Source organism: Gracilinanus agilis, chromosome 5 (assembly GCF_016433145.1).
Source record: "Gracilinanus agilis isolate LMUSP501 chromosome 5, AgileGrace, whole genome shotgun sequence".
Classification (NCBI taxonomy): Eukaryota; Metazoa; Chordata; class Mammalia; order Didelphimorphia; family Didelphidae; genus Gracilinanus; species Gracilinanus agilis.
In genome coordinates, this window is record NC_058134.1 from 107,576,418 (window position 1) to 107,599,966 (window position 23,549).

Consider the following 23,549-nt stretch of genomic DNA (forward strand, 5'->3'; position numbering starts at 1 on the left):
CTTGCTCTCTTGGCAACTAGATTGGCATTATATTTACTAAGTAAAAAAATTTTATAGGTAGAAATTTAAACAAGCTTTTGCAACAACCAGGTGAGCTACTGGTCTCTATCCTCATGAATTATAACACTACATTTTGCTAATGTAACCCCATACTATGAAGTTAATTCGAAAGTGGAGTCATGGGAGCTATTAAAATATGTCATTAATAAGAATGGTGCTGTGAGATATAATAGCCAATAACCCTATAGCAGTTTTCTGTTTTCTGCAGCATTACTGCCCTAATCATTATGAAGGAATATGGTAGGGGGTGACATCTAAGGCATTAGATGTAAATGTACCTCTTGTTTCACCATCATCCCAAAACAGCTCTCCTTTTGCTTCTTTCTTGTCATCTAGGGCAATGATGAATCCCAGAGGATTTTTACGGCTATAAGAATAGAAATAATTGGGCTTACACTTAGAAAGACACAGATCAAATTACCAGAATAAGGGCTCCAGGAGCAAACACTCCTGAGAGTTCCTCTAAAAACACAGTAGATACACATTTTAGATGAAAACAATTTAATGGACCAGGAAACCAAGGCTCATAGCTACAAGCTGGTAGAACTTACCCATGGTCACATAGCCTCTAGGTATTAAGGGTAAACAAAACCTGGGTGTTAAGTGCCCAGATGTTCTGACTCCTAATTCAGTACTAATTCCACTCTATACCATGCTAATGATTAGCATGATGAAGTTCTAAGGGTAAGTCAAAACCTGAAAATGAATGAATTAGAGAATACAGTTTCGTGTGGAGAAAGATTTGGTCCCCTCTGAATAAGAACAATAAGAACCACATATAAATTGACTTTCCCCAGAAAAATGAATGTGGTTGGTTTTGTCGATATACACTTTAGATGAAAATTTTAAGTAACGGAAATATTAGTGTGGGTCTTCCTTTTGCTGCCTTCTCATACCCTTCATTACAAACTCTTTTCCATGATACTTTACCAGACCAATATTCTCTGAAAACAAAACAAATCACAACACTGAGCTCTTAAACTTCAGATAATACCTGGCTTCTGTGGTCTCAGCTGGCACCTGTGTGGGAAAGATGTAGCCCCCTCGAAGGTGAAGTCCTATCTTGTCTCCAGGAAGTAGCATCTCCACCCATTGCTTTCTCTGTGGAATAGCTACCTTCTAAATAATAAGAAGAAAACAGTTGGGCTTAAATTCTATCATATCATTCCAGCAAATAGTTAGTAGTAAGTAGCTTCTCAGAATCACAGACTTTTAGAACTGGTTTGAGTGGATCTCTCTTGATTTAAATAACAGATTATAGAAACAGAATCATGAAACATTAGATCTAAATGGATTGTGGAATTCATTCATCTTTCTGCCCCCCTCCCCTGACTCTGACATTTTAGTTGTTAGTTATAAAAAAATATTTATATGAATATGATTCAGCTTTCCAAATCATTTTCAAAATAAAGTTAAAATATATTCTTCAAAAAAAGAAATATTTATTTCAATAAATATAATTGAAAAAAGAATAGTCATATGATCAATGCAATTAAATATATAAAGGGTTTGGTTGTTTTTTTTTTCAGGAAAAAAAACAATAAATTCAAACTCTCCCAATCCCTTCAGAACCTGGAATGTAAATACAATATACAACAGAGGGATATCCTCATTTCCTCCCTCCCTAGACACAGCCCATACAGCAGGGTAATATACTGAAGCAGTTAGGAGCTGTCCGTACTTACTGTCTCATAACCATACCAGATGGCATCAGGGATATATGCCATCACTCTGTCCACACCCTAGGACAAGAGGAGAAGAAAACATCTAACATCCATATTGCTTACTTCAGGCTGATAGATTAGGCACAGGGCTATAAGAAAGAGTCTTCAGGCAAAGATGCCAGCCTACTGGCATCTCGATATAACTGAAACACTATCATAAAGTGATGTATGGCATTATTTAAGCTATCACACCTATTCCAAATATGCATGTGGATCTTCCCCAGGACCCTTTCAATCCTAGGTTGGATTTCAACATCTATCCTTACCCACTCCTATCCCTACTCTCTCCCCATTAGGCATGGAGGATCATACTCTTGCATCTTATCTTGCAAACAATGAGATTTGGTCTCTCTATTCACTATGCCCAACCAACTTTCAGCTTTCTTTGCTACCTTACCATAGGCATATATCCTAGATTGATGGATTTATCAGAGATTAGAGCTGGAAGATGGCAAAAGACTCTTCATGTCCTTCGTGGACACAGGGGATCCCATTATCATCAATGCATAGTGGTGTTCAAAGTCCCTAATATCATGTCCATAGTACTCATTATCTACTGAGACTCACCATGACAAGGTAAGTTGGCTGCAGGCCAGTATGGCACCTTTTATGGATCTTTGATGTTACAGAGCATGCAAAGAAACTTACTGAGTATAGAACAGGTGTGATGAGCAGGCCAGGTCCCCAGAGGAACTGCTGATGTATTTTCCATGTTTCGGAATCCTGGTAGAATCTGGGATTGTAGAAAGAAATATGATTTGACCTCCAATTGGAATCAACCCCAGATCATCTGCTAATTAGATCAGAAGCTAAAGTTACAATTTGGAAGGCAATAATCAGAGACTGGAGAACTTACTCATGAACAAGAGGTCTAGCCACTGTGTTCCCCCGAGAATGAGCTCTAAAAAAGAGGGTATAGAGGTAGGGCAGAAGATTGTAGCGGATATTCAGGTAGTGTATGGCAGAATTCAAAAGAACAGAATTTCTTCCAAATGCGGCAGGATCTTGGTCCTGGGGGAGTGGGGGTGGGAGGAGGAAAAATACAGAATAATTGCTTAACCAATTAAACTATAGTTTAAGGCCCAATCAAGTTCAAAGATTCTTCCTAAATTAGAGCATTATCCTTTTCTATTTTCTAAAAACAAAACACCTGGTTCATCTACTTTTTCCTCAGTGTTCTTATATAGAATTTGCAGTTATTTATTTTTGTTGATTCTTTATTGAGTTTATCTTTCTTTTCAGATTGCAAGCTTTCCCAAGGGTAGCAATCATTTTTGTTATTTACTCTCTTCTGTCTCTCAAGTACATCATATATATATATATGTATGCCTCACTGACAGAGTCAGTTGAAGCTTACTTATTTGCTGTTTATATAAGAATAGTAAGACTTCTATAGAAAGAGATTCTAACTTTCCTAATGTCCTGGGTTCTGGAGAGCTAGTTTTTTCTTAATTGAGACTGAATGACTCTTTTGATTACTCTTCCTTTCTTGTGAGAGCTGACTCTCACTTTTCCCTCCTGCGCCTTCACTTTGGATTAAAGAGCATAAGACCTGCTCCCTCTTTTCTATTCCCAAAGACTTCCCTCCTTCGTGTCAACCCTGACAATAGGAGGGCTAATGGTTAAATAACAAAAAGAAAGCTCATCCACTAAAAGTCATCTTTCCCTCTTCAAGTATTCCAAGAGTCTTTCTGGATCTGTCCTTTCTCCCTCTTTTTTTGTATCATAGTTATTTGTTTATTAATAATATCTCTTCCACCACCACCTCTTCCCTTTAGTTAAATCATAAACTCTGTGAGGGCAAGACATGTGTGCCGTTTTTCATTTTTGCATCTTCTAGTGTTTAATGGATGAAATATTTTTAGATACTAAGTGCCATGCACTATTATAGGCAGTGGGAATAGAAAAAGAAATATTAAAAGTCTGTGCCTTTGAGGACTTGACTACATTTTAATGGAAGAGACAAAATGTAGCTCAATAAGTACTTCTTCAAAATGAAAACAAGCATTGTTAGGTGGGAAGAAATTACCTCTTGGGGGTAGGGAGAAATGAGAAATAATGCATATAGGAACCATATAGAGGGTAAAGGTTGAGCTAAACTTTGAAGGAAAGTAAGGATTTTAAGAGGCAGAAAGAAACAAAGAAAAGAAGGAAAGGATGGGGAGAGAGAGAGAGAAAGAGAGAGAGAGAGAAAGGGAAGGAGGGAAAGAGGGAGGAAGAAAGTATTGGAAGGGATTGGCAGGTAGGATAAGGAAAAGGTGATATAAGTTGCCAGCCTTAATATCTCCTTCAGGTGGACCTTCTAAGACTTACTGGCTCTATTCTATATGTCCCACTCCCATCATCAGTGTCTAATGCCTAGAAGTGATCTCCTTTGTTTTGTCCACAAGCAAGAGATAATAGAATTTAACCCATGTTACAAAGAAGTAAATAATTATAATCTGAGTAGGTCAATGAAGGCAATTTGGGTGTGAGGAAGGATAAAGGGGGATATTAGAGTGATTATAAGGTGATTGGAGGAGGAATGAAGGTAGGGGAAGGTATGTAGGAGATAAAAGAAATGGGGTATGTAGGAGAGGGCAGCTCAAACAGATTTATTCCCAGAGGTTTGAGACAGAGAATACGGGGAGGAAACTAAGGCCAGTAAGAAATGTTTAGGTTTGGCTTGAGAGATTCTCTTGTTAGTTTCAAAGTCTCTTGAGGGAGGAGTCAAGGGGGCCCCTCCCTGCCAGTCAAACTGATGCTGGAGGAAGTCTAGGGGAGGTACTTCCTGCCAAGATGGATGCCCCCAGCTATCCTCAAGGAAATAGAAGAAAAATAATTCCTTCCCCTTGAGCCCTTGTCTTAATTTTCAACACAATGATTCACCAGAGGGTTTGAATAGGTAACAAGGGGATTTATTAATACCAGGGTCAGTCAGAAGGGGGGAGGGGTTCAGGGTTTTCTAACTGCTGCTAGGGAGAGGGGAGGGTGGGGGATGGGTCGCAGAGAGGTTTAGACAGAGAGTCAGGCTCTCCCAGTCAGGAAGATTTGACTGCCTTTTAAGTAAAGTCTTTATCAAATCATTAAAACTAAGGGTCACTTATTTGAGGATACTCTACTAGCCTATAGAAACTAAACCCACAATGTCTAATCACCAAGCCCTCCCTTCCACCAGGACCCAAAGGAAATTCAGGGAAGGGGAGGGATGGAGAGGGGAGATCAGGGAGAGGTCCAGAGAAATGAGGTAGGTCCAAATTTCCCCGAAACAAAATAAGCCCAGCCCAAGGCTGAAGCAATTAGGCCAAAGCCTAATTAAGCCAAAGCAAAAGCCTCCAGCCACAGCGAAAGCCAGAAGGCAAAAGCCTCGTCAGTTGGAACTTCACCTCTATTTATAGTTATAAGTTCTAACTGGCTTTCTGAAGATTCTAAGATGTTTAGCTGACTTTTTGTGACCATTAGAAATTACAGAAGCAAAAAGTTTCTGTTAGCCACCTTGCATTACACCCATCAATTAACCATCTAAGCTGGTGGCACCTATAATAGCAGAACTAGAGACACTATGATTAATGCCCTTAAACTTTGGTTGGTGACTTTCCAGAAGTCAAGTGAGTAAATCTAAAACCTCTTCCTTAAGTCCCTTTCTTTCTTTTCTTCCTATAGGGACTGGGAAGTTGTACCAGGACCCTGTCAATGAAAACTCCTATCAGTTAAAATACTTCCTGACAACTTTCCTTTGAGAGCCTAAGATGTCATTGCCATCTGGGAGTCTTACCACAAAACCTGGGCCATTGTGATTTCTGGACAATGGATAAAAGGCTCCCAGCTGCATCCACCTCCTACACAGCTCCTCTGAGGTATTCAATGCAAAACCACAAATGTTTGCACCCACCTGGAAAAAGACATATTGCCTAGTGACTTTGGCTATGTCCCCGTTATGGGGACAATTTCAAGGAAAGATCCTGAGTGAGAAAAGAACACCATCTTTACTTTTTCAAAACTCAGCTTTCTAGTCACTCTTCCATGTGGTGATGATATAGGAAATAATACATAAGCAATAGTAAAGAACTATAATATAGGGAGAAGAGGAATATTAATGAAATGGAGATCATCTTTCTTGAAAAAAACTCATTTTCAGTTTCAAACCCAAATTCTCCCTTCTCAATTTTCCCTTCTCTCCCCATGGTCTTCCTGATGGAGATTTTTGAATATTAATACATCTTACTCTTGCAGCCTCTTTCCTTCCCAGAACTACAAAGACAGCATCCTAGCTTTAAAAGATGACTGAGCAGGAGGATATGATTTTTTTTTCTCCATCAGGGCAAATTTCTAATGGGTCATTTCTTTATAAATAAGATATTTCCAGAATTATCAATTATGGATGTTAAGAGATAGAGAAAATCCCCTTCTGGGATGGTTTTCTGGTAGGATATTAGACCTTACCATGGGGATACCAAAAAGGTTGAACTCAAGAATGCTGGGGATGGACCACTGGAGGTCATTCCAAGTAGCTTCATTATCCCCTAGCCAATGAGCTGCAAACTTGCCTGACCCAGCAAAGGTTGATCTAGTTAAGATGAAGCTTCTCTTTTTAGGAAAGATGTTCTCCATGGCTCTGGAAAGGAAAAGCATCTAGGTTACTGACGAGTCATGAATCCAGAACTCTCTTACTATGGGTGGGAGGTAACAAAAGGGCTACCTATCTTATACTCTCTTACATCTAGTTTGAAGAAGGCTGGATTCTAGGTCACCCAAGAATGTGAAGAAGTTGTAGGAATGTCCAAATGTTTCCCTAGAATAAATATATGAGCAAATATGTCTACATTTATTTGAGTGTAAATATCAGGGACAGTAAAGCTAAGGAGTGTGGGAACTGAGCACCACATCTTGAGTCAGAAAAACCTTGAGTTCAAATCCAGCTTCAGAAATTTACTAGTTTTGTGACTGAGCAAGTCACTTAACTCTATTTATCTCAGTTTCCTTGTGTTTAAAATGAGCCAGAGTAGGAAATGGCAAACTACTCCACTATCTGCCAAGAAAACCCAAAATGGGATCACAAAGAGTCAGACATGATTGAACAACAAGTATTAAGGAGTCATCTTTGTTTAACAACCCTAGAATAAATGAATATGGTAATGCTTCTGCACCAGTCTATTAGAACAAATCAGGTTGAACTGGAGACCCCATAAGCTCAGAAACCAAGATTTCTCTCCAAACTCACCCTTTCTCCTAATCTTTCTTGTTAATGTACTCATCTACCCTTCACAAATTATCCTGCATTCATTTGGTATATTTTATATATACTTATATTTAACATGTTATCTACCCATAAAAATATAAATCTCTTAAGTTGCAGGAACAATTTATTTTTTATCTTTGTGTCCATAGTACACACCTAGTACACTAGAAATACTTACTAAGTAATTTTTTACTGATTGATTCCTCTATGACCATATGACAAATTCCAAGCCTTTGCTACTATTACCCAAAGGTTGGGGACTCTTAGCAATAGACTTTTCTGGAGCATCAGACTATTGCATTTTAGGAAAATCAGTGAATGCATCCAAAGGAGAATGACTAGAACTTGAAATCATCTGCTTAGGGACATATGAGTGCTGTTTTTAGCTATCTGAAGGACTCTTATATGGAAACACCTTGAGCTTTTTACTGCATGGCCCAAGAATGGAGGCCAGGCCAAAAGCATAGGAAATGTAGAGAAGAAAAAGCTGGAAATGGCCAGTAAGGAAAAGGGCCACCAAGTGAGAAAATGAGTCATCTAGTATTTTCTTCAAGCAGAGACTGGATAATTGTTTATGGGGGAATGTTATAGATGAGATTCCTCTTTGAGCAGGAGTTGGACTAGATGAAACTGGTGCCCTTTATGTGTTTGAAGTCTTTCTACAGGAGACTTTGAATCTATTTTTACTACAACATGATATTTTCAAATGGATACAAACATATTATGTAAATTTATGTAAATTGCTTAGACAATCCCCTACAGCAAACACATGACTCCACTTGGTATTGATAGGGCAAAAATTACTTCTTAAGCTTCTTTCCCCATATCCTTACACTCCAATCCATAGTTCATTTTTTTCCATTCACCAAGATAGCCCTGATGTGGCCCATTTCAGATCTTGTTTCTTAGATCCCAGAGAAATCTTATTATCTTTCTAATTCCATTTTTTTTGGTCTCTTCTCTGCCCTAGATTTTCTCTCCCATTTCTCCTTTTTCCTAACACTATCAACCTTGAAAAGGAAATCTCTTTAACATTTTAAGTCAGCAATGATATAGTCCTGAAAAGTTAAACTCAGAATGTGTCAGAAGTGTCCAGGTAGGATTACTATCCATTACTCCATCCTGCCTCTCTAGCTGATATTTACATAAGTCTTTATGATTTAGAAAGTGTTTTATTTAATGATCTAATAACAATTTTGAAAGGCACTATTATTATTACCCAAACTCATCAATTATAATTGCTTAACCTTTGCTGCTCTTTTGTCTTAGAAAAGGTAAGAGTTTTTCTTAAAAAATAAAAGGCACGTTAGAACAAGAAGGTAAAATGAAAAGAGAAAGAAACCTCAAAAGAAAAAGAAAAAGAGAAATAAACTTCAAAAGGAAAATTCCTTGGAAAATCATAGCCATAATCTAGAGTTTTCAGGTAAAAGAAAAAATTACCCAAGCCATCCAGAAATAAGAAGTTTATGTACAAAGTGATCTCAGTCAGGATGATTCAAGACTTGGCAGTTTCTACTAGAAAGGAGAGTATATCCTGAAATATAATATTCCAAAAGGCAAAAGATATAGGCTTACAACTAAGAATAATTTACCTTGACAAGCTGAGTAAAATCCTACAGGGGGAAAAAAAATCAACCCTTAAGGAAATAAAGGACTTTCAATCATTCCAGATTAAAAAGACCACAAAAGAGTAAGAACTTCAAAATGCAAGCACAATACTCAAAAGAAATCCAGATAAATAAATATATTTATTCATTTGGAAGAGGTTGTATGAGGATGAAATGCTAACATTCTGATAGAGGGGAAGAAACATATGTTCCTTCGGAACCTTAATGTCTTCCAAGGCTATTAAAGGAGTTTGTAAAGAAAAACAGAGACATGGGAATAGTTTGATTCTTTTTTAAGGGCTTTAAGAGGAAAAGAAAAGGGATTATCAGAGAAATATACTATTATAGAAAGCATAAGGACTATGCTAAGTGCACTGAGAGAAGAGTATACAACCTTGAGGAAGTGGTAGGGGAGGAGAGGACTTCGGGTTAGTCTCTTATCTGAAACAAATAAGGATTGAATACAAACACACACCCATATATACACAAAGAGTTTATTGTAGAAATATGTCAAATTTAACAAGGAAATGGGTGAGGATAGAGAAAGAGTATGGGAAGCCAATAAGAGAAACAGAGACTCAGATAAAAATCTGAGACTCCTATTTTGACCCCTTTTGTGATCCACACCTTTTCTTGTTGAAAAGTATTGTGGCCTTATTGGAAAGCTTTAAACTCTTAGTAAGCCAGTAGTCAAGAGGTTAACATTCTTACCCTTTGGTAATGGGGGACTAACCAAACAAATTGTGAGATGCAAATTTACAAAATATTACTGATCCAACCAGGAGAACATTGTACACAAATGACAGTAATATTGTACAATGAACAACTGTGCCCGACTTAGCTATTCTCAGCAACACAATGATCCAAGACTTTCTCAAAGGATTGGTGATAAAAGATGCCACCTGCTTCCAGAGAAAAAGAACTGATAAACCAAAGCTAACTTTTTCGACTTTCTTTCTTAAAGTTTTTATTCGAGTTTCCTTTCACAAAAAGATTAATGTGGGAAAATGTTTTCCATGATTACACATGTAAAATCTATATGATATTGCTTACCATCTCAGTGAGGGATACATTGATGTAGGAGCAGGAGAAGGAGAGAATTCAAGACTCAATATTTTTTGAAAAATGCTCAAAATGTTTTATATATAATTAGGGAGAAAATAAGATAAAATTTAAAAAATATTGCTGCTCCATAAAAAATGAGGAAAAAGGTGATTTCAGAGAATACTAGGTAGTAAGAAATGATACATAGAGAAGTGAACAGATCCTGGGGAACAATGTATATGAGGACAGCAATGTCATAAAGTAAAACAATTTTGTCATCATCACACCTTATGATGAAGCTTGTTAACTATTTTCTAACAAGAGGGAAGATACACAGAGGTAGACTCGGCCACTATGAATTTTTTTTCTGCTTTACCATGTTCATTCATGGGGACTTTTATTATAGAGGCTTTTTTTCTGTTTTTAAATGGAAGAGGAGGGTAGTCTGGAGTAGGAGATAATAATAGTATTGGCAAAAGGAGGAAAATTCAAAAGAAAGTTGGATAGTTTTGAAAGTAACATTGAATTTCTTATTTTTGTGTGTGTGTGTGTGTTTTTCTAATGCTTGCCTTCCACCTTAGAATCAATGCTGTGTGTATTAGTTTCAAGGCAGAAGAGTTGTAAAGACTAGGCAATGGGGGTTAAGTGACTTGCCCAGGGACACACAGTTAGGGGGGATCTGAGGCCAGATTCGAATGTAGGTCCTCCTATCTGTAGGCTTGGCTCTCAATCCACTGAGTCACTCAGCTGCTCCTTTTACTGTTTTTTTTTTTTTAAAAAACAATTGATATGAAATGAGAATTGTGGTTTCACGTGTAATCCTTTAAGTCCTATTTTTGGTAAAACTTTAAGTTTTAACTTAACTTTAAGTTAACTAACTTTGTTAAATCCAAGATAAAATTATTTTAAAAATAAGAAAGAAAAGAAAGGTATCTTTCCTCAAGTAAGGATGGGGGGTGGGACGAGGGAAAGAAAGTCCTTACTTTGCTGTTGCAATTGCCATAGAGTAGCCATATAAACTGTGGACATCATATTGCAGCCCCCACTGCTGCTCTGTATCCATGCAGAGAGTCTGTGCAAACAGTTTTCTATCCAGGATTTCTGTAGGGGAAGATGTGAATAACTTAACTTCTGAGACATAGTCTTCCTACATCAATTCTCTTCCACAATGCAACATCCAACATCTACTTTGCCTGTTTTTGACCTGAATTTGCTGTTAGCAAAGTGCCAGCGATAGTGGGGTTTGCAACAAATGATGCAAAGAAACAAAACAAAAAATAAGAATCTGTGGGGGTTTTTTAAGCATAGAATTCATTATTCAAAATTCAAAAATAAGTTTAAAAAAGAAGCACAAACAGGACATTTATCAAAGTAAAGTGCTGAATTGTTCATATACATATATATTATATGCAATATAAAGTGTAGATTCAGTTTCATATACAGTGAAATCATCGTTTTATGTTCTATTATATGTATGAAAATGTTCTTTTTTTGGTGTTTAAATTCAGAAGAAAAATAAAGAAAAATAAAAACAGTAGTCTCCATTAAAAAAAAAAAAGGATCCAGAAACAAAATAAGATATGTTTATTCAGAAGGAATTGGTTAATAGTCTGCCAAAAAAAAACCTATAGCCAAAGCCAAAAGAGAAGAGACAGGAGAATATGTGTGTATACATATTTATGCACATATATACATATATGTATGTCTGTATATGTATACATTCACACATAAATGTATGTGTCTATATGTATATGTGTGTATACATCTCTTTGTATACTATTTTTAAAAGCTAAAAATTCCAAGAAGCAGACTTGAGTTAAACTACTAGGCAGGTGGTTATTCAAATTGAGTTGTGACCAGAAGCTTATAGAAGAATAGCCAGTTCTGGCACTGAAAAAATAACAAGAGACCTAGCGAAGAGAAGAGAAGGAGAGCCCACCCAAGGAAAGCCCTGGTCATCCATGGAACAGTGTATTCAAATTCCATCACACTGAAATTGCCAGTATGTTTTCTTCTTTCAGCATTTTTCACACTGACAAGAAATAATGGTAGCACTTACTGGGGACGAATGGTGGGTAGTTCAAGTCATTGTGTTCACACAGTGATTCGTTATTTAAAAAGTCGACTACTTCATTCATATCCTTCAAGGACACAAAACAGAAAGGAAGATGATTTTTTATGGAAAACCAGTGTGCTGCAGTAGAATGATCATTAACCTAAGAGTTGGAAAACTTTGTCAAAAACTTTGTTTTTTTTAAGTTGCTATGAAACTCACATAGTTCCTCCTCTACAGAGATCACGAAAAGGGAAGCATAGGAGCTATTTATTTACAAAGTGTATTTTAAAATGCAAAACTTGAGAAAATTTCTAGGTTAGGCTATGTTGGCTTACTGAACAAATGGAAGGAATCTAATTCAACAGCAAACTAAATATATAAACTTAGTTAAGTCATTTGATATCTTTTTGCCTCATTTTCCCCATCTGCCAAATGGGAAAGTGATGCTAGACTATCATTAATATCTCTTTTGTAATCTATCATTTTAAGCCTATTTTATTAATGTATTAATTTTTAATAATATACTTTGAGAAATGCTAAAGTTCACATTACTTTTTTATTACTATATTTTATTATTATGTATTAGTTTCATCTAAAGTATTTTTAGAACCTAAAAGGAGACAAGGAGAAAAATATTCCACTGTTATGTGGAAAATACGTGATTTTTTTTTTTTTTTCTCTACTCAGTGACTTCCTATCTTGGGAAGAGAAAATCCTAACCATTGGTCACAAAATAACTTGGAGAGATCCTCTTTGCCATTTCTTTGAAAATAGAACAGTATTAGAAAAGAGATCTCATATCTTCAGTAAGTCATTTTTCCTAGGTTTTATCCATTTAAAAGGAAACTTTTAATGTTATTATATGTGCCAGAAGATATCAGTATAGGGGCAACAAGGTGACACAGTGGATAGAGTGTCTGTGCCTGGAGTCAGGAAGACCTGAATTCAAATCCAAGCTTCAGACATTTACTAGTTTGTAACTCTGGATAAATCACTTAACTCCATTTGCATCAGTTTCCTCAGCTTTAAAAATAGCTGAAGAAGAAATGTCAAATCACTCTGGTATCTCTACCAAGAAAACCCTAAATGGGGTCACGAAGAGTTAGACACCAGACACAACTGAAATGATCAAACAGCCTCAATCTGTGAGTCATAGACTACTAGAGCTGAAGGGAATAATTCACATCATCTCAGTCCACCCAGTTTTAACTTCCAGGTAAGGATATGGAGGCCCAGAGAAGTAAAGCAACTCACTCAAGATAACTCAGATAATTAATCTAAAGATAGAATTTGAATTCCATTTTTGAAGCATCCTTAAAAAATTGGCTGCAACTGAACTTATCTTTTAAGTAAGTGAATCATGAGTACATAACTCACCAATCATTCTATTTAGTGATCCCATCATCACCATCATCATTCAATTGAGCCATAGCACCAAAAGAAATCTAAATACTTCTTAAAATTCAAAATATCATTCCTTTCCTAAAAAAGCTCAGATTTTGGTAAATTACTCACCATCCAGATTCCATCAAAATTCAGTTCTTTGTGAAACTTCACCAACTCATCAATCCACCACTGAGTGCCCTCTGGATTAGTGTAATCAGGAAAAACAGAGGGTCCTGGCCACACCTAGAAAACAAGAAAGAAAGAAAGAAATTATCATCAATATGGCAGCTAGTTTATTATTTATTTCAAGTATGAACTAAGTGTCCCTTCTTTACAGAGATCCAAGCATGGAACATTAACTTTAGGGCAAAGATTCTTAATTTAGGGTGAACAAAATGACTTCCTCCTCAATATTTTTATAACAATTTTATTATAATTTATTTCCTTTATAATGTCATGTATTTTATTTCATGCATTTAAGAATATCATTCTGAGAAAGGATCCATAGAATTTATCAGACTGCCAAAGGATCCATGACACAAAAAAAGGTTAAGAACTACTTTAGACAATCAATAGTTAATCAAAATGAAATGGGAACCAAATGATATAAGAAGAAACAGTAATAACTGAATTTATTAACTCTTGACCTTTCAAAAAATATATAAAACAATAATATAATGCTTTGCTTCTTTGGGAATATACAACCTTTTCAAATCTAGCAAAACTTAACTATTTCAGGTCAGTTGGGATAAAAAAAAATTAGTCTAAAATTGAAAAGTGTCTCAGTGTTTTTATTCTATTTTTCTGTTTGTATCATATTATCAATGATGAGTTGGGTACAATTGAGTGACAAAATATGTTAATAAGGAGATATTTGACCAGAAAAAGACTTGGCCAATCAGTGAGAAACACAAAAAGGGCACAACCACTCCCAAGTGCAATTCCCCAAATATTTATAAAACTAGCAGATTCCATTGGGTAGATCATCTGCAGAAGAGTCATGGTACTACATGGACAAGATTATCATTTGATGAGAAAGTGTACACAGGTTGTATGATCTGTGTGATTGTACTTTTTTGTTTTGTTTTGTTTTGTTTTGCTAACTGAGTGATTTCCTTCTCAAGAAGAGAACATTTGAAACCATTGGCCTCAAGTAACTGAGAGAGATCCTCTTTCCCATTTCCCTAGAAGCACAGCAACAGTATCAAAATATTTACTAATAGAGAATTTCATGAATAGCAACTAGATTATTATTGCTTTCTTTCCCCTCTAAAACCTGTCCTCCAGGCCAGCATCATGACAATTCACTCATTTTGCACAAGTCTTTGTTACCTCCCCAACAACAGGCCCAGTGGCTCCAGAAACCCAGATTCTCTTTCTGCTCCCATTCTCATAGGGACCATAGGATGTGTTTTTAGAGATGCCAGGATTCTAATGAAAACAGAAATTCAATTATGACTGAGAGGCCCTTCAAAGCTTTGGAACAGATAACAGGAAAAAATATTTTTCCATACCAGGATTATGATATATCTCTGCCCCTTGCTATGCAACTCTTCAGCAAACTGGTCAAGGCCTTTAAATTGTTCTTTGTCATAGGTAAAATCCTTCTTCTCCTCCATGTAGTCTATGTCAGAGTACTGGACATCCTGGAAAACACAGTCACAACTTCATCAACAATGTTATTGAGCCAAAGGCAACATTTTGGCTGAGCTCAATAACACTGAAGGCAGAGAATATTTAATTCCTTTGCTTTTCCCAGGACCGTGGCCATAAACAGTTGCTCCCTCTTAAGCTTTACGGGTCATGGAGTTAGAGCTAGAAGGGACTTTTGAAGGTTGCCAAGTCTAATGCTCCTATTTTATCCATGGGGAAACTAATCACACGGCTAATCTGAATGGTACTGGAGCCCTGACTCTAAGTCTGGCATCCTGTTTTCTCTGTCTTGCTACGTGCATACAGAGCATTTTCATCAAATGCCTACCCTTTAGCACTCCACTTAGTACCAAGGGATAGATGACTTAGATCTCAGGTCTGAGAGACTGAGTGATATTTTGCCACCCCAAATGACAGAGAGTAATACTTAGAAGCTTCCACAGGGACTTGGTTTTCCCTGTGTACTTGGGAGCTTATTAGCCTGAAAGAAACTAAGACTTGCCTCCTATTATACTCACATCTCAGGAAGACTTTTTTCCTTCCAAATTTTGATCTGGCTTTTTCTGGGATTATGGAGAGCTAGGAGGGAAGTAGTGTGGTCCAATTGAAAGGGAACCAAAAGACCAAGATTCAAATCCTGTATCTGTCACTGTGACCCTAGGCAAATCATTTCACCACACTGATGAAGTGTCATCATCTTTAAAATGAGGGAGTTGGAGATGATAGATCCTACATTCAGAATTTGGCACAGATGTATGTTTGCACTCCCCAAAAGGAGAAACAAATCCATCTCCTGCCTTCCCTCACTGACTCCCAGCTAAGAAAATTCTATTACTATACACTAGCTGCCAGTTTTCTCCTTTGTTAATATTTTTCCACAGATTCGAAACAAATGTGTGCATATGCCTTGCCTCTCAGATCTTTCCCCTGATTTCCTTCCAGAAAGTGTTTATCAGAAAAAAACCAATTGCTTCTTGTTTTTTTCATTGACACCTGGACATTGGCCATTATAAATATTGAGCAATACTAGAGCATTTCAAGACAAAGTTCCCTTGGGTTTCGGGGCAAAGGTTGCCTAGAACCTGGAAAGACAAATTATGACTAGTCTGTCTATACTTATCTCAAGTCTTATCACAAAATCTGAAAGCTGATAGATTTCAAAAGCAAGCTAGTCCAACCCATACCTGAATGAGATTCCCTTCTGCGACCCACATAGCAAGTCTTCATCTTCTATTTTATACCTGAGGAAACTAAGAACATCAGTGACCTGCCCAGGATCACACAGCTAGTAAGTATCTGAGTATTGGAGCCCCGACTCTAAATCTGGCATCTTGTCTTCTAAGTCATACTAGTATTCTCTCCTTCCTACATGCATGCAGAGCATTTTCATCAAATGCCTACCCTTTAGCAGCCCACTTAATACCAAAAAAGATTTGGTATCTCAGGACTATTAAGCTCTAAGAATAGGGAGCATACTAGTTCCCAAGAAAGTCCATACCACTCTTGAGCAGCTATAATTACCAAGAAGATTTTCCTTATGACAAACATAAATCTGTCTTTCTATACAGCATCCACTCATTGCTCTTTGTTTTGCCCTTTGAGGTCAAGCAGAACAAGCAAAATTCACCTTCTACATTGATGCTTGTGGTTCTTTAAATATCGTGAAGACTATCATATCCCCATCCAAGTAAGTCTTCTTTCTCTTGACTAAACAGCCCCTGTTTCTTCTACTATGCCACACGGGATATAACCTGGAGGCTTTTCAATATCCTACTTCACTCTTTTGTAGAGCATCCAGAGTAACAACATTATGACCACTTCCTTTTTAACAAGTGCTGGCCTGAGTAGCTCCTAACAATTTCACAAAGCAGGTGAGTCTTCTGATTGAGAAGGCATACAAACAGATTTCTGAAGTGCAAACATAACATGGCAAGATCTGGAGAACCTCTTCTGATGATAAAGTCAAATGGCTTTGGAGATACTGGAAAGAGAAGCCTCATGGTTAGGAGTTAAGAGGGGGCAGAGGTCCCACTTACATAAGGAATCTTAAAAGTACGTGTTCGGCTGACAACAGATGTCAGTCCCTCAATGCCTCCATAATCCCTACGACTGAGCTGGAAACCAAGGCTCCAATATGAGGGTAAGAAAGGCCGTCCAATGAGCTGAAAGAGAAGTAGAGATGAACCTAGTATTTAGAAAAACAATGCTAGACATCAATTTATCCAATATTGGGAATAATATCTTCAGTTCCTTATCAAAAATGCCAAGAACTCAATGCCTTCAGGGTCGCAAGGGTTTTTGCATGAAAAGCCCTTGTTTCTCATCAACCTTTATTTTGCAGCTATGTAATCCTTCAATGGCAATTATCAGGAAGTAATAGAAATGCACAGAAAACATCAAGGTACCTCACTTCAAGCTCCAGCTCACATAGCTTGAGAAGTAATAACTTGGAAGTCATTAAACACTTATTAATCATTTACTATAAGTTGAATGCTGTGCTTGATGTGGGAAGGCATGCAAAAAATTAGATAAGGAATGGATAATCCTTGTTCCAGTGAAACTTAGACATCTACACAAATTATACACAATTATAATACATAATAATTGTTAAGAGAGCAACAAATGGGGGTAGGTGAGGTCCAAAGTCATTACTTATTATGCAAGAAGAAAAAGAATTCATCTAAAGCTTTATGGCAGGTGATGTGAGCTCTAAAGGACAGGAAAATGTTTTAGGCACTGAAGGAATAGTGGATGGAGGTGGGGGATATTGCAAAGGAAGTGAATTCACAAGATAAGGGTGAATATAAGCAGTGGCACAGAGGGGCATTGTGAGTAGTTTGGTTTGGTTAGAATATAAAGAAAGGGTGATCCAGGTTTGTCTAGACAAAATTCTAGAAAAGTAACCAGTTGAACAGATTTGCTAATCTCAGAAAAATTTCTGTCCAATTATGTTCTCTCTTAAAGATGTAATTCTTTCCAGCATGGTGATAATGATATCAATCAATCACTAAGCACTTATTAATTTCTTTATTTTTAAAACCTTATATCCTAGAATTAAAAGTAAATATCTTTAATGCAGAAGAGCAATAAGGAGGAGGCAATTGGGGTTAAGTGACTTGCCCAAGGACAGACAGCTTTGGAAGTGTCTGTGGCCAGATTTGAATCCAAGAACTCTCATCTTCAGACCTGGCTCTGTATCCACTGAGCCACCTACTGCCCCCCTTCTATCAAGAGGTAGGTAGTATGTTTCATCATCAGGCCTTCTGAGTTATGGCTGACCATTGCATTGATCCACGTTTAAAAGTCTTTCATAATTGTTTGCTCTTAGAATACTGTTCCCATTACAGAAATATTTCTCTCCACTCTGCAGCAGTTCATACAAGTCTGCCCAAGCTGTTCCATTCCTTTCATTATTCAATATGGTATAATATTCCATGACATTCCTAAACCATATTTGATATGTTATTACTCAGTTGAGAGACACTCCCTTCTTAAATAGCTCTTTACTCCAATAAATAGAGCTGCTATCAATGTTTTGAGACAATTAACTATAATCTCTAACATAAAGCACTTAACCATGCTCCAGATCTTATGCTAAGCAATATAACAATTACATCATTTGATCTTCACAGTTACTTTGTGAGGCAGGTGCTTTTAAGATGGGTTTATTCTCTATGGTTTTTTCTTTAGTCACTTTACTGGGAATGGTATCACTAGGTCAAAGAGCACTCACTGTTTAGTGATTTCTAGGGGCATATTTCCAAATCAATATCCAGAATAGCTGAGCTATTTCCAACTCCACCAACATTGACATTGTATATGTATGTTTCCCTAGCCCTTCCAAAATTTGTCGTTTTTCTTTTTTATGCCATCTTTTCAAATCTAAGGAATGTAAGGCAGAACCTCAGGGTCATTTGAATTTGTATTTCTCTTATTATAAATGATGTGGAGCATTCTTTCATATGGTTGTTGATAGAATTTCTTCCTTTGAAAATTGCATTCTCATTTCCTTTGATCAGGTTTCTTTTGGGCAATGGTTTTATTATTTATTTGGACCAGTTCTTTGTGCATCTTAGAAATGGATTCTTTATCAGAGAAATTTAAGGCAAAGATTTCTCCCTCTGCCAGTTGTCCATTTTCCCTTCAAATTTTAACTGCATTGATTTTTGCAAAATCTCTTCAATTTTATATAATTGAATGATTCATTTTATTTTTTGGACTCCCCATGTCCCTCATTTGGTAATAAACTTTACTCCTTCACATAACTGCAAAAATTATTTCCTTCTTTGTTCCTCTTACTTATAATATGACTTGTATACCAATAGATATGTGCTAGATGAAAGAGAATGGATAACAAATGAACTTTACTGAGATGTAGTTCCCAAAGCTCTTAATTCTCAGTAACTCTTGGTCTCATGTAGATGTGTGCACTAAAACAAATTCCTGGAGGCTTATAAATCAAAATCTATGCATCATTTTGTTTATTTTCATTGTAGTAAAAAGTAAATGACTTTTTATTTAATATTTGTATATGTATTAAATAATAATCACAAATAGCCACCATTAGAATGTAAACATACCTCCAGGTATTCTTGAACAACTTGTTCCGGATTATTTCCCAAAAACACATAGAAATCAAGAATGCCACCAATTATATGGTAAGTGACTGCAGGGGCAGGCTGAAGGACAACCTCTGGTGGAATCAAAATGGAAAATAAAAGATCATTTCATCTATGCCCTATTTTAAGCATATAAATACCACATTACTCCCAGGCAAATAATTTTAGTATTATATTCAAAGGTTCCTAAGGATTTACACATTCTTTCTTGATAAAAGGATCATTTGCATTTATCAAAATGTAACTAAATATGAAATAAAAATATTAAAATTAAGAAATCTTCCTAAACTTTTTTTTTTAATTTTTTTTAAACCCTTTCCTTCCGTCTTGGAGTCAATACCATGTATTGGCTCTAAGGCAGAAGAGTGGTAAGGGCTAGGCAATGGGGGTCAAGTGACTTGCCCAGGGTCACACAGTCTTCCTAAACTTCTAAGGGCAGTTGGTAGCATAATAGATAGAGTACTAGGCCTGGATTCAGGAAGATCTGGGATCAAATTTGGCTTCAGATAATTCCTAGCTTTGTCACTTAATCTTGATTGTTTATCCTTCCCTTGCTCTTATGACTTAGAATTGATAGCAAGATAGAAGGTGAAAAGGGAGGGAGATAGAGACATAGAGACAGAGGCAGAAAGAAAGAGAGAGGGAGGGAGAGAGAAGGAAAGAGGGGGAGAGAGAGAGAGGGAGAGAGAGAGGAAGTGGGGGGAGAGAGGTAGAGAAGGAGGGAGACAGGTGATGAAACCTGAAGGATCTTAAAAATTAGTAGCAAGGCAGAGTACTTCTCCAATTCCTCAGAAAGAATGAAATTGTTGATTTCTATCTTATTTAAACCCTTTGAACATATAAGCATCCCAAACAAGGGGGAAGGCAAAGGTGAGGGAGGCAAAGGGATAGGGTAAGGTAGAAAGGTGATGAGTTTCTTTTATTCTATATTATCATTCAGTATTTGCTCCCTCAACTGAGAAGATGCCCTCAAGGATATGCTTGGTGTGTATATATGCATGTTTGTGTGTGAAGTATATATGTGTTCCCTTTTGTGAGTTCATGGAAGCAATATCTTGGATTATCTTCCAAGATAAACAGAATATGAGATTTTGGCAAAATAGATAGCAACGGGATTCTGCCACTGGTAAGATGATTACCCAGAGTTTAGGGGATCTGTTATTTTTTGTTTGCTTCCCCTTTAACTGGTAGGACATAAGAACTTTTGGCCACTAAGGCTCATTATTTATTGGCTGAACTATTACAACAACCTCCAGACCAATATCCCTACCTCTGCTTTCTCTCCCCACCCCCATCCTCTCTCTAATTAATCCTTTGTGGTGGTGGTTAATCTTCCTAATGTATTAACTCTGATCAAGTTACTTCTATGCCCTAGAAATTTCAGTTGCTGTCCTTGGTCTCTCACACTCTGACTCCAACTTACTGTTCTACTTTAATCTCCAACAACACTCCCTCAGAGAGACTATACTCCAGACAATTTAGACTATTCATTGCCCCAGGACAAATCCCCTGATTTCCTGCTTCCTTGCCTCCACAAAGTCTTGCTTTCCTTTTTACTCCTTCCTTCTCTCACCCCCATCTTTGTCTGCTGAAAATTTCTGCCTTTCTTCCTAGCTCCAAACCAAATGGTACTTCTTTCTAGGAGCCTTCTGATCTTCCCTATCAAAAAGGTTCTCTCTCAGAGTTCAGACAGAACTCTGCATATGGTAGTCGATTTGGTATTGTAATTATTTGTGAATTATTTCCCTTAATCTCTTAAGCTTTTGGAGAGCAGGGACTGCAGGTTCATTTACCTTTGCATTTTCTCCAACAGATAACATCATGAATCTTACATGCTTAAATTTTATTGAATGAATGAATGAATGATTCTAAATTTATACAACCTATGAGTTTGTACTGCTTGGATTAGTTCCTGTTATTATCGAATTGGAGGAAAAGTATTTTGATACAGGTAGATAAATAATACTTTAGAGTTTGCAAAGCACATGTTATCTCATTTGATCTTCATAATACCCCTATGAGGTAGATGCTATTATTATCTCCATTTACATTTGAGGAAATGGAGGATCAGAGAAGTTGTGACTTGCCCAAGATAATGCTATTAATTAGAGGCAGAATTTGAACTCATAGCTTTCTGATTCCAAATCTAGCTCTATCCATTGTGCTATGAAGTTTCCTCACATGAGTAGGTAGTAAATATTCCTTTTATCGGTACATTTACAAGTTTTCTCCCACTAATCTGTTAAAAGGAAAAATAAATAAATAAGCAATAAATAAATAAATAAATGGATGAATGGATGAATAAATGAAATAAAAAATTTAAAAAAATCCAAAAATTTTAAGTTTATTTTATAGTTTATGTAGACCCAGGATCACATATAGACTTTATGAGCTATATAGATTATCACATATAATCAATGTATATAATAAATACTATATAATATATAGTATAAATGATAATTAATACTATAAAATATGTAATATAAAGCATATGATACATATATGTATGTGTAGGGGAGCGGGGTTGATCAGGGGACCCCTGACCCAATAAGCCCCACAATGTACTTCATTGAAATGGTAGGACATAAGACCAGAGTGGTTATCTTTGCAAAGGATAAGAACATGGGATTAAAAAAGCCCTTTCAGGCTTTCACTGCTCTAATTGAGTATGGAGATTGGGAAACCACATTATAGGTCTTAACAATGTTGTTGAATCATGCAAAATGTCAATCTACAGGCAGATAAGAATGGAGATGGCTACCATTTACATAAGTTGATTTTGTAGCTAACAGATGCTCAGGAATCAGTCTCTTCAGAGCCTTGCAGATTTAATGTTATCTTTCCTAAATCTCTATTCTATCAAAGAGGATCAGCTCATAAACCAAGCATTCTTGCTGGATATTGGCTTCATAGACCCCAAAAAACCTCTTACCCATGGCATTACTGTTCATTAGGAAAACCCCAAATGATAAGCCACTGTTGTCTTCAAGGCATAAGAAGAATGTCTGGGCTCCATACAAGTTAGTCATATTCTGTAGAAAACACATACACATAACATAAAACAAAACCTATAGAAAATTACAATTCCGTGCTTTTAAAAAATATCTTACATAATCTTAGTATATAGGACCAAACAAAGCTTTATTTATATGGATAGTTCTAAGATTCTTTTAGAGAAAAGACTGTCTTCTTGGGGTGTTTGGCACAGAGCATGAACTCTTCTGGGAAAGTAGGAGCTCAGTTTATTTATTTATATATTTTAAAAACCATACCTTCCATCATCAATTTCAAGGCAGAAGAGTGGTATGGGGTAGGTAATTGGGGTTAAGTGACTTGCCCAGGGTCACACAGTTAGGAAGTATCTGAGGCCAGATTTAAATCTAGGATCTCTTGTCTGGCTCTCTGTGCACAGAACCATCAAGCTACCTTAGTTCATTTACTTTAATATGGTCTCCATATTTTCAATAATTTAAAGAATTCTTAAAATCCCCTTCCCTCTATGATACAAGATCACAATTTTAGCATCTGGTGTGGGCCAAAAGTCCACTATGATGATGAAAATGATAACTAATAAGCTAAACATCTAATGAAAATTCTATAGGCCCAAAAGAAAGCCACCATCTAAAAATAAAAATAAAAAAGGATGAGCATTAAGAGATCTGAATAAAATTGAAGCCATAATCACTCAGGGCAGGAGAACCTTCAGATAATTCAGATATAGCCAGGTTGGGAGTGGGAAAACCAATTCGTCTTCCATGATGGCCAAGGCAAAATGATACACTTCGTCTATTCCTTCAGTTAAAAAAAATTAAAAAGGCTTGAGAAAGAAAGCATTGTACAGATTCTTGACATCAAGAAATTTAGGATAGAATGACTAACATTTAGGAATGGCTAGATCCCTTGCCTGTCTATTTCAGCAAACATGTCGGTTTATTACTTCGGACATTATTAGGTGTCTTTCAACAAATGTATTTCTCTCTACCTTGATCCTCTCTGCTGTCAGCATTAGATATATAGTTATCCCTTCCACCATCTTGACTTTCCCTAAAATAATTTCAACATATCATGAGTTGGTATAAGAAATTAAATGGGAACTTGGGGGGGGTTGCAGAAACCACAGATTGCACATGAAAGGCAGAAGACATCGGCAAAACTTAGAAACTCAGAAATGCCTAAAATATA

General features: G+C 36.6%; 1 protein-coding gene across 1 annotated transcript in view; it reads right to left on the minus strand.

Moving 5' to 3' along the window:
• Window positions 1-285: 285 nt before the first annotated feature.
• LOC123249910 (maltase-glucoamylase, intestinal-like) overlaps window positions 286-23,549 on the minus strand; it is a 183,852-nt gene continuing 160,588 nt past the window's right edge. Inside the window, exons 57-70 of the mRNA XM_044679001.1 lie at window positions 22,300-22,399; window positions 19,329-19,441; window positions 16,785-16,910; window positions 14,610-14,741; window positions 13,225-13,338; window positions 11,713-11,794; window positions 10,637-10,754; window positions 6,207-6,378; window positions 5,539-5,655; window positions 2,641-2,795; window positions 2,352-2,517; window positions 1,746-1,802; window positions 1,055-1,179; window positions 286-427 (exon numbers count right to left, since the gene is read on the minus strand). Coding sequence (XP_044534936.1) covers window positions 286-427; window positions 1,055-1,179; window positions 1,746-1,802; window positions 2,352-2,517; window positions 2,641-2,795; window positions 5,539-5,655; window positions 6,207-6,378; window positions 10,637-10,754; window positions 11,713-11,794; window positions 13,225-13,338; window positions 14,610-14,741; window positions 16,785-16,910; window positions 19,329-19,441; window positions 22,300-22,399 — 1,719 coding nt within the window. The remainder of the gene's footprint in view (window positions 428-1,054; window positions 1,180-1,745; window positions 1,803-2,351; window positions 2,518-2,640; window positions 2,796-5,538; window positions 5,656-6,206; window positions 6,379-10,636; window positions 10,755-11,712; window positions 11,795-13,224; window positions 13,339-14,609; window positions 14,742-16,784; window positions 16,911-19,328; window positions 19,442-22,299; window positions 22,400-23,549) is intronic.